This window comes from Pituophis catenifer, unplaced genomic scaffold (genome assembly GCF_029215685.1).
Source record: "Pituophis catenifer annectens isolate HBS135680 unplaced genomic scaffold, rPitCat1.0.hap2 SCAF_2, whole genome shotgun sequence".
Classification (NCBI taxonomy): Eukaryota; Metazoa; Chordata; class Lepidosauria; order Squamata; family Colubridae; genus Pituophis; species Pituophis catenifer.
Genome location: NW_027256882.1, coordinates 23,907,936 through 23,919,070, shown reverse-complemented (window position 1 = coordinate 23,919,070; position 11,135 = coordinate 23,907,936). Strand labels below are relative to the sequence as shown.

Sequence of the window (11,135 nt, the reverse complement as noted above, 5' to 3'; positions counted from 1 at the left end):
CGTGGAAAAAGTGACTTGTGGCTGTTTTTCACACGACCATTGCAGCATCCCCATGGTCACGTGACTCGCATTTATGACGGTTGCAATCTCCCGGGGTCATGCTATCCCCTTTTGGGACCTTCTGACAAGCAAAGTCAATGGGGAAGCCAGATTCACTTAACAACCGTGTTACTAATTTCACAACTGCAGTGATTCGCTCAACAAGCGTGGCAAGCAAGGACTTAAAACAGGGCACAGCTCACTTACCAACACTTAGCAACAAAAACGTCGGGCTCAGTCGTGGTCTTAAATCGAGAACTACCTGTCGTTTTCTTCTCGTTCTAATTTCTATTTCCTACTTTTTCCTCCCACTTTTCAGAAAGAAGCTCCTAGGCATTGGGCAACGCCCCTACCTCTAATTACTTGCCACCTTGCAAATTTCCTGTAATCCCAAAAGGCACCCTGGGACGCTTTGGAAGGCAAGGCGGATGGTTGGCCATTAACCTTGTGCAGGATGGCGATGGAAGAGGGAGCCCTGTTGGATTTGGGCCCCGCAATCCAGGCCGGACGAAAGCCAGAGGTGACCTCGGATGAAGAAGTGGAGGAGCAGGAAGAGGAGACAGATGTGCCAGCTGAGGAGGAGGTGGTGGGGTGGGAGGACGCCTGGGAGGACACCACAGATGCCAGAGCGGGAGCGAAGGGGAAGGGATGTGCTGGTTCTTTCCAAGCTGGAAGTACAAGAGCTTTTCTGATAAGCTCCCCAAGAGACTTGTATAAAGAAGAGTTGGACCTGGGGGTTCCCATCTCAGAGGAGACCCGGTGGAAAGACTTCCTTAAGACAGTGGAGGCTCCGGGACTCGGCTGCTCAAGCCTACAAGAACTGAGCTCCTCTCTCCACAATACTTCTGCGATACTTCCAGCCTCCGTCAAGGTGAAGGCCAAAGGCACCCAGGTCACCGAAGAACGGGAGACCCAAACCCAACCCTATTTCGGTGGGGAATCCCAAGAGCCCCACCGAAACCTGAAACCCTCCGAGCTGCCCAAAGAAGAGCTTCCAGAGGCGGACGTTGTCGTTTCGGAGATTCAACGCCAGCACTTCCGCCAGTTCCGCTACCAGGAGGCCGCAGGTCCCCGTGAGGTCTGCAGCCGTCTCTGGTTCCTCTGCTGCCGTTGGCTGAAGCCGGAGAGACAAACCAAGGAGCAGATCCTGGAGTTGCTGATCCTGGAGCAGTTCCTGGCCATCCTGCCCCCCAAACTCCAGAGCTGGGTGGTGGAGGGTTGCCCCCAAACCTGTGCCCAGGCAGTGGCTCTGGCCGAGGGCTTCCGGCAGAAGGAATGGGTACCTGAGACGTTGGATGAGCAGGTGAGAAGGGCGCGTGGTTTGGGATGAGGGATCGGAGGCTGTGGCCCTATCTTGAATTGCATAAACCAGTCATTATCGACCTCGGCAACTTTTAAAATAGTAAAGGACTTCAAGTCCCAGAATTCCCTAGCCAGTACATGTAGCCTTTGACTTAACAACCTTGCTCTGTTTGTTAAGTGAACCCATTGTTCACTATTGCTGTTTATTGCCAGAAGCTGGAAGTAAAGATCCAGAGCCTGGATACCTCTGCAGACAAGGCACTCGTTTCTTGTCTTGCCTTTTGGTACTTTGGAAAATAGTTGAACCAGGGCTGGCTTTTTGTAGGCTCTGTGATAATGGGTGGTGGGAGTAGAGGAGAGGGCTTCCCACCATACAAGGGGCAGCTAGATGCCCTTTAAGGCCTCTCTGCTTCGAGATTGGCTAAAATGTATAAAAATATGAAACCGGAGTGCTGGAAGTGCAAGCACAAAGAAGGAACATTTTATCACATGTGGTGGCAATGCCCCAAAGCAAAAAAATAGTGGAAACAGATAAGGAGATGGCTGCAGGAGATAACAGGAGAACAAATTGAATTCAAAGCTGAACTATTTTTATTAGGAATGATTAACCGAAAGATCAAGAAGCAACTCCAATACATCATTTTACACATAGTAACAGCAGCGAGAATTGTCTATGCTCAATGTTGGAAACTAGAAAATATACCAGCCAATGAGATGATTATATACAAGATACTAGAATGTGCTGAATTAGATAGGCTCACTTTAGAAATGAAAGGCAAGGAAGATGCAGAATTTTATGAGGTGTGGGATAAGTGGTATAATTGGTTAGAACAGAGAAACAAGAATGTATAGGAACAAATGTAAATACCTGTAAGAGACACATGGCACAGTACTGTTAAAAAATGTTCATTGTTATGTAAATTGAAAATAAAAAAATAAAAATTAAAAAAAAGCCTCTCTGCTCTTTGATCTTAACACTTTCTTTTTTTGCTTCAGGTGTCGGTGAAAGAGCCAGTTCTGAATTTTTCTGGGTCTGAGCAGAAGTCCTTGGATTGTCAACAGGGAGGTGACAATGGAGTTTCCAACCTCCATGGTAAGTTATTTGATGGGGAAGTGTCATCTTCTTCACTGGTGAAGCATGAAGGACGTCCTGACTCTGCCTGGATTTGAGATGGTTTGGATCAGGCTTCGCACCTTGCTTGTAAGAGAGTGATCGGGTTTTTAAACCAGGCTGCTCGCTGTCTTTGTGGTATCCTGGAGAAGGCTGTGCAGATTGGTGCTTTTTTATCCCACCTCTAAAAGGGAGAAGATCCCAGCAGAAGATCTTAGCACAAAGATCAACCGGTAATAACTGCCAGGAGCAGAAATAAACAGGCAGGAGCACACAAAAACTACATGGGGGTGGGAGGCATAATTTTGTCAAGTCAATTTCTCCCCACCTTTGCCTTTTGTGGTGCAGGATGCCTTCAAATGTTCACTTTGTACGTTGACTTGGGAAGCATTTTGGGGTTCAAAAAGGATTTGGAAATAATTGTGCAGATAAAACAGATTGCCCATTGCAGAAAACCACAGATGGAATTGATTACTCTTTTTTTTAAGTCTTGTGATTTGGCCAATCCTGAGTTATCTAGAAGAAAGCTAAGCAAGTCAAGCCTGGTTTCCTATGGGGATGGGAGACCACCAGGAAATCCAAAAGACGTGAACGAAACAGAGACATTAAAACATCCCGGAACCAGGCAATGGCAAATTTCTTCTATACTGTACAGGTAGTCCTCGACGTATGACCACAATGGAGCCTCAAATTTCTGTTGTTAAGTGAGTTTTGCCCCATTTTACGACCTCTTTATGCCACAATTGTTAAGTGAATCACTGAGGTGGTTAAGTTAGTCATCCAGTGGTTAAGTGAATCTGCCTCTCCCATTGATTTTGTTTGTCAGAAGGTCGCAAAAACTGATCACATGATTCTGGGACATAGCCATGGTCATAAATGTGAATCAGTTGCCAATAATAATAATAATAATAATTTTATTTCTATACCGCCCTTCTCCCGAAGGACTCAGGGCGGTGTACAGCCTATTTAAAAACACAAAAAACACAACAACAATTTAAAATTTAAAATCATTAAATAATTAGGCTCCAATTAAAATCCCAGAAATTTAAAATACCCCAATTTAAAACGTTATGTTAATAGCCCTGCCTGGCGGAACAACAGGGTCTTCAGAGCGCAGCGAAACACCCGGAGGTCGGAAATCTTTCGTATTTCGGGGGGCAGTTCATTCCACAGGGCTGGAGCTCCCACAGAGAAGGCCCTCCCCCTGGGTGTCGCCAGCCGACATAACTTGGCTGATGGCACCCGGAGGAGACCCTCTCTGTGGGAGCGGACTGGTCGGTGGGAGGCTATTGGTGGCAGAAGTCGGTCTCGAAGGTACCCGGGTCCTATGCCATGGAGCGCTTTAAAGGTGGTAACCAACACCTTGAATCGCACCCGGAAGACCACTGGGAGCCAGTGCAGCTCGCGCAGGAGGGGTGTCACGTGGGCGCAACGGGTTGCACCCATAACCACCTGCGCGGCCGCATTCTGGACCAGTTGGAGCCTCCGAGTGCTCTTCAAGGGGAGCCCCATGTAGAGAGCATTACAATAGTCCAACCGGGAGGTGACAAGGGCGTGAGTGACCGTGCGCAAGGCGTCCCGATCCAGAAAGGGCTGCAACTGGCGAATCAGGCAAACCTGATAAAAGGCCCCCCTGGCCACGGCCGTCATGTGCTCTTCTAAAGACAGCCGCGCGTCCAGGAGGACACCCAGATTGCGAGCCCTCTCTGTGGGGGGCAAAGATTCACCCCCAATAGTCAGCGATGGCACCTGCTGACTATATCGGGGCGCCGGAAGCCACAGCCACTCGGTCTTGGAGGGGTTGAGTCTGAGCCTGTTCCTCCCCATCCAGGCCCGCACGGCCTCCAGGCAGCGGGACATCACATCAAGGGCATCGTTGGGGTGGTCTGGGGTGGAGATGTACAGCTGAGTATCGTCAGCGTACAGATGACACTTCACCCCGAAACCACGGATGATCTCACCCAGCGGCTTCACATAAATGTTGAACAGGAGAGGCGAGAGGACCGACCCTTGCGGCACTCCCCATGCAAGATGCCTCGAGGTCGACCTCTGTCCCCCTGCCAACACAAACTGCGAGCGGTCGGAGAGGAAGGAGGAGAACCACCGCAAAACGGTGCCCCCTATTCCTAACCCCCTCAACCGCTGCAGCATGATACCATGGTCGATGGTATCAAAAGCCGCCGAGAGGTCTAATAGGACTAGGACAGAGGAGCAGCCCCTGTCCCGAGCCCTCCAGAGATCATCCACCAACGCGACCAATGCCGTTTCAGTGCTGTACCCCTGCCTGAAGCCCGACTGGTACGGGTCTAGATAGATAGCTTCATCCAGGTGCCGGGGAAGTTGTCGTGCCACCACGCTCTCAACAACCTTCGCCACAAAATGAAGGTTGGAGACTGGACGATAGTTGGCTAATTCAGCCGGGTCCAGGGAAGGCTTCTTGAGGAGGGGCCTCACTACCGCCTCTTTCAAGGCGGCAGGAAAGGCACCCTCACTCAGAGAAGCACTTATAATCCCCTGGAGCCAGCCTCGTGTAACCTCCCGGGAGGCCAGCACCAACCAGGAGGGACACAGGTCCAATAAACACGTGGCGGCACTAATCTTACCCAGAACCCTGTCCACATCCTCGGGAGTCACAGGATCAAACTCCTCCCAGGTAACATTCTCAAGACCTGCCCTCGTCTCCTCCCGTGGACTCATCCAGTCGGAGTCCAAGCCATCCCGAATCCGAGCGACTTTATCGTGCAGGAATTGCACAAAATCCTCAGCGCGACCCTGCAAGGGATCTTCCCGCACTCCCGCACTCCCCCCCGGAGGAGGGGGGGAGTCAAGTGTCTGAATTTTGATCACATGACCATGGGGAATGCCGCAAAGGTTATAACTCTGAAAAATGGTCATAAGTCACTTTATTCAGTGGCGTTGTAACTTTGAATGGTCACTAAATGAACTGTTGTCAGTCAAGGACAACTGTGCTTGTATTGCTCTCAGAAAACTATATGGCCTTGGCTGGAGCCTCTTTTTCCCATCCACCCTCAAAAGCTAAACATGGTTGGGCCTGGTTAGTATTTGATGGGAGACCACAAGGAAATATTGTTTGTAAAGCTTCCTCATATGCTAAGTGGGAATGATGGGGGTTGTAGTCTCAAGGTTCTCTCCCCCCCCCCGGCCTTTCATTCAATTGTATCCAATTCTCCACGTCTGGCTGGACAATCCCTGCAGTTTTCTTGGCAAGGTTTTTCAAAAGTGGTTTGCCATTGCCTCTTTCCTAGGGCTGAGAGAAAGTGACTGGCCCCAAGGTTACATATATGGCATTGTGCTTAAGGTGGGACTATAGAACTCAGGATCTCCCTGTTTCTGCCTGATACCCAGAGGTGGGCTGCTGGGGGTTCGCAGGGGTTTGGGAGAACCTCTAGCTAAGATTCTGTGCAATTCGGAGAACCCCCAAATCTCACTCCTGGCTGGCCCACCCCTCCCCTCCCAGGAGTCCTCATGCGGCCGGTTTTGGATGCAGGGCGCGCACGGAGGCTCTGGAGGGTGGGCGAAAAACGGATCTACTGGAAGTTCAATCCTGTTTCTGGCCACCAGAGGGCCTCCAGAGCCTGGGGAGGCCGTTTTTGCCCTCCCAGAAGCTCAAGGAAAGCCTCCGGAGCCCGGGGAGGGCAAAAATGCCCCACCCACCATGATGCAGGAGGCTGACTAGGCCGCGCCCACCCAGCAACCAGGCAGAGAACCCCTTGCTAAAATTTTTGAAGCCCACCCCTGCTGATACCTTAACCATTACACCAAACTGGGTTCTCTGCTGGCTGGGGAATTCTGGGAGTTGAAGTCCGCCAGGCTTAAAAGTTGCCAAGGTTGGAGACCCCTGTAGTATAGAAATGTAAGCTACCTCTGGTATAAAGGTGCTCGAATATGGGTTCAAATCCCTATGTAGGCCTAAAGCTCATTGTTTTACCAGCTTATTTCTTGGAAAAAAGACTTTTTTTTGGTCCTTGCAAAGCTCCATCATAAAATCGACGTAAAGCATTCCTGAGGTGAAAAAGCCACCATCTCGGACCCAAAGAAAGCCTATCACACAGGCCAGGGCTCTCCAAACTTGGCAACTTTAAAGACTTGTGGACTTCAACGCCCAGAATTCAAACTTGCAGGCTTCAACTCCCACAGCTGGATAGGGAATTCTGGGAGTTTAAGTCCCACAAGTCTTAAAGTTGCCAAGTTTGGAGACTCTTGATATAGTCAGGGGTGTTAAACTCAAGGCCTGGGGGCCGGATCCAGCCTGCGGGGTGCTTAGATCTGGCCCACAGGGTCACTCTGGAAACAGCGAAGGACCAGCCCGCAGTGCCTCTGCCAGTGAAAACGGAACCCTGGCAGAGGGTTGCAGGAAGCCGTCGTAATCGAAAATGGAACTCAGGAGCCTGTTTTCACTGGCAGAGCGTTCGGCCCGACACAGGCGTGCCCGACACGAATGATGTTGAGCTGGGCACTCCCACCGTGGTCACCCCACAAACACAACCCTCAATGAATTTGACACCCTTGATATAGGTGAATAAGCCTAGAGTTCTCCAACATTGAAATATAGCCAAAGTGAGCATCTGATTTCCAGAAAGTGATTTTAAAGTTCTGGTGAATAGTTTGGAAGTGTGAAGCCGAATGGAAATGCCGGATTTCCTCCTTTCATCTCTTATTGCAGAAAAAACAATGGCGAACCAACCTGCCTTCCATTGAGGACCTGTATACTGCACGAGTCAAAAAGAGGGCTGTGAAAATATTTACAGACCCCACGCATCCTGGACATAAACTGTTTCAACTCCTACCCTCAAAACGACATTATAGGGCACTGCACTCCAGAACAACTTTTTAAAATTTATTTATTTATTTATTTATTTATTTTTATATGCCGCCCTTCTCCGGAGACTCAGGGCGGCTTACAGTGCGTTAAGCAATAGCCTTCATACTTTTGTATATTTTATACAAAGTCAACTTATTGCCCCCACAAACCGGGTCCTCATTTTACCCACCTTAGAAAGGATGGAAGGCTGAGTCGACCTTGAGCCTGGTGAGAATTGAACTCGCAGTAATTGCAGGCAGCTGGATGTTAAATTCTGCCTTAGTTAATGCTGCCTTAACTAGACACAAGGACAGTTTTTTCCTGAATGCCATCACTTTGCTAAACAAATAATTCCCTCAACACTGTCAAACTATTTACTAAGTCTGCACTACTATTAATCTGCTCATTGTTCCCATCACCTTCCACTTATGACTCTATGACTGTAACTTTGTTGTTTATATCCTTATGATTTATATTGATATTGTTTCCTGATTGCTTATTTGTAGCCTATGACTATCATTAAGTATTGTACCTTATGATTCTTGACGAATGTATCTTTTCTTTTTATGTACACTGAGAACATAGGCACCAAGACAAATTCCTTGTGTGTCCAATCACACTTGGCCAATAAAAAATTCTATTCTATTATTCCTTCTCCAGGTGAATCTTTGAGGAGCGCCGATAAAGCCACCGATCTGCCAGAAGTCTCAGGAGAAAGCACTAATGGGGTAGTGACGGGGAACTCACACCTGAAGGATTCCCAAAATGGTGATCTTCAAGAAGTTCCCAGCATTTGGCAAGGATTTGAAAGGGAACGTTCTCCAGAGAAGAACACTGGGAAGGCCGTTCTTTCTGAAGGCGTTGAGCTCATCGGAGAAAGCACAGATCCGAAGAGAGTCCGTCGGGTGAACAGCGAGGCTGCCAGAGTAGCCGACGATAACGCAGATATCATCGAATTTCAGGTAACCCACATGGGGAACCTGCCTTATAAATGTCCAGATTGCGGGAAGAGTTTTAATTACAGCACCAGCCTGGTTAGACACCAGAGAATCCATACCGGAGAAAAACCATACAAATGTCTGGATTGCGGCAAATGTTTCTGCCAGAGCTCGGGCCTCACAATTCACCAGAGGATCCACGCAGGAGAGAAGGCCTACCAGTGTTTGGATTGCGGGAAGAGTTTCCGCGTGAAGTCGCACTTGATCAGGCATTCCATCATCCACAAAGGGGAGAAGCCGTACAAGTGTCCGGAATGCGGCGTCAGCTTCTGCGAACGATCGGAGCTCCGAATCCACCAGAGGATCCACACGGGAGAAAAACCCTACCACTGTGCCGACTGCGGGAAAAACTTTTGCCGGAAGGCGGATCTGACTCTCCATCAGAGAATCCACACCGGGGAAATGCCTTACACGTGCTTGGAATGTGGGAAAGGGTTTCGCTGGAGCTCCAATCTCATCACCCACCAGAAAACCCACACCGGAGTGAAGCCGTTCGAATGTGCCGAGTGCGGGAAGAGTTACTACTCCAACATGAGTCTCGTCCGACATCAGCGGGTCCATACCGGAGGCACCCCGTATATCTGTTCGGACTGTGGGAAAAGTTTCTGCGACAGCACCAGCCTCACCCGGCACCAGAAGATCCACACGGGGGAAAAACCGTACGTCTGTCCGGAGTGCGGGAAAAGCTTCAACCGTAACTCGAACCTCATTTCCCACCAGAGAACTCACACGGGGGCCAAGCCGTTCCTTTGTACCAATTGCGGGAAGAACTTCCGGTCGAAATCGGAACTTCATCGGCATTACACGGTTCATGCAGGAGAGAAAAATGAAAAGATTTTGGCAAGGGACACTCTGGAGGATCCTGTTCACAAGAAAACCACCAGCGAACAGGGAATTAGGAATGAATAGAGGCAGGAGGGCAGGAGCGTGTGGCAAAGGAAAAGTAGACCATCCAGAACAAACTTGAGATTTTCAATAATTCTTGGAAATCATCCAGTTTTGGCCCTAAAGCATTTGGTGATGCCATCCAGCCCTTTGTAAAACTGTTGATCGTCCCTACGGCTGATTTTCTTCCTTGTTTTTCTTCCTCTACAACAGGGGTCTCCAAACTTGGCAACTTTAAGACTTGTGGACGTCAACTTCCAGAATTCCCCAGCCAGCTGTGGGCATTGAAGCCCAGAAGTTGAATTCTGGGTATTGAAGTCCACAAGCTGAATTGTGGGAATTGAAGTCCGCAAGTTGAATTGTGGGAATTGAAGTCCTCAAGCCAGCTTTGCTGGCTGGAGAATTCTGGGAGTTGAAGTCCACAAGTGGAATTGTGGCAATTGAAGTCCTCAAGCCAGCTTTGCTGACTGGAGAATTCTGGGAATTGAAGTCCACAAGTCTTAAAAGTTGGCAAGTTTGGAGATCCCTGCTCTACAATTTATTTTATGGACTATGTTTTTTTTAAAAAAAACAAAAACAAAACACGCACACTTGCCCCTCCAGTTGTTTGGGAAAACAATCTAATGTTTACATCAGGAATATTTGCTCCTTTGATACGGAATTATGAATGTTTATTTTTATACGGTATTTTCAGGGAAAAGGGGTACATTTTTGTCTAAGGCGCTTATGTCCTTGCATAGAGACCCCCTCTGCTGGCTGATCCTTGTTAGATTTCCTCTCTATCAAGGAGACCTTGTACAGATTTCAGATTTTTCTTAAAAAGGAAGTGGGGAATATAGCTCTTAAAACGTTGGACTAAAGATTCCTTTATTGTCTACATTGACTAGGGGCTCATGTGGGATACCAGGTAATCTTTCCAGGATCTGTAAATCTGGTTGATAATCCCTCTTGAAGGCCGAGCAGGAAACTCTGCATTTTCTAGCTTGGATCTCCCTGGAGTAGTATTTTTCAACCTTGATAGCTTTAAATTGTGTGGACTTCAACTCCCAGAATTCCCCAGCCAGCCTTGCTATCTGGGGAATTCTGGGAATTGAAGTCCACAGAACTTAAAATTGCCAAGGTTGAGAAATACTGCTCTAGGACCCCTTTATGTGATTAAATCTTAAAAGAGATTTGCTCTTGTACGTCAACAGTATATAGGAATGATAGTCCCTGGCTTCTACTTTATCCACATAATGTGATTTTTTTTTCCTGGAAGTACTTAATTAAGTTATTAGGAAGGGCCAAAGAAGGCATTTAAAATATGGTTTAAAACAAAGCATTTGTGTTTTTCTGTTCTGCTCGCCTAGTGGTTCCTAATCATCTTCTGTAGCTTTCTTCTGAATACTTTTGAGAAAAAGATATTCCTTTAGTGTATTATGCTTTGTATGATATTTCCTCAGTTGTCACTTGCTTTTTCCCTCCTTTTATAATTACATGTTATTATCAATTAACTGAGTAAAACTCATTAAAGAGCTATTTCTGGCATTGCTGCTGTTATTTAAATCATGTTTTCCCATCTGAAGAAAAAAAAAACAGAAGATGAGAGCCCTTTCTATGATTTTTTGCCTCAAAGAATTTGAGGATGAATCGTGCTGTAACTCCAGATAGTCCTTGGCTTAACAGCCATTCGTTTAGCGATCGTTTGGAGTTACAACAGTATAGGTAGTCCTCGACTTACGACCACAGTTGATTCCAGAATTTCTGTTGCTGAGGGAGACAATTGTGAGTTTTGCCGCGTTTGATGGCCTGCCTTGCCCCAGTTGTTAAGTGAATCATTGCAGTTGTTAAGTTAGCAACACGGTTATTAAGTGAAGCTGGCTTCCCTATCGACTTTGCTCGTCAGAAAGCCGCAGAAGGGGAATCACATAACTTGGGGAAACTGCAACTACCGTAAATATGAGCCAGTGGCTAAGCATCCGAATTTTGATCACATGAC

At 47.8% G+C, this 11,135-nt stretch overlaps 1 protein-coding gene across 1 annotated transcript; it reads left to right on the top strand.

Annotated features, from left to right (window-relative positions):
* Positions 1–493: 493 nt before the first annotated feature.
* LOC139311837 (zinc finger protein 397-like) lies at positions 494–10,649 on the top strand. The gene is made up of 3 exons (XM_070936359.1): positions 494–1,342; positions 2,338–2,434; positions 7,935–10,649. Exons 1-3 carry the CDS (start codon positions 494–496, stop codon positions 9,179–9,181), a joined length of 2,193 nt encoding a protein of 730 aa, XP_070792460.1. The 3' UTR covers positions 9,182–10,649.
* The last annotated feature ends 486 nt before the right edge of the window (positions 10,650–11,135 follow it).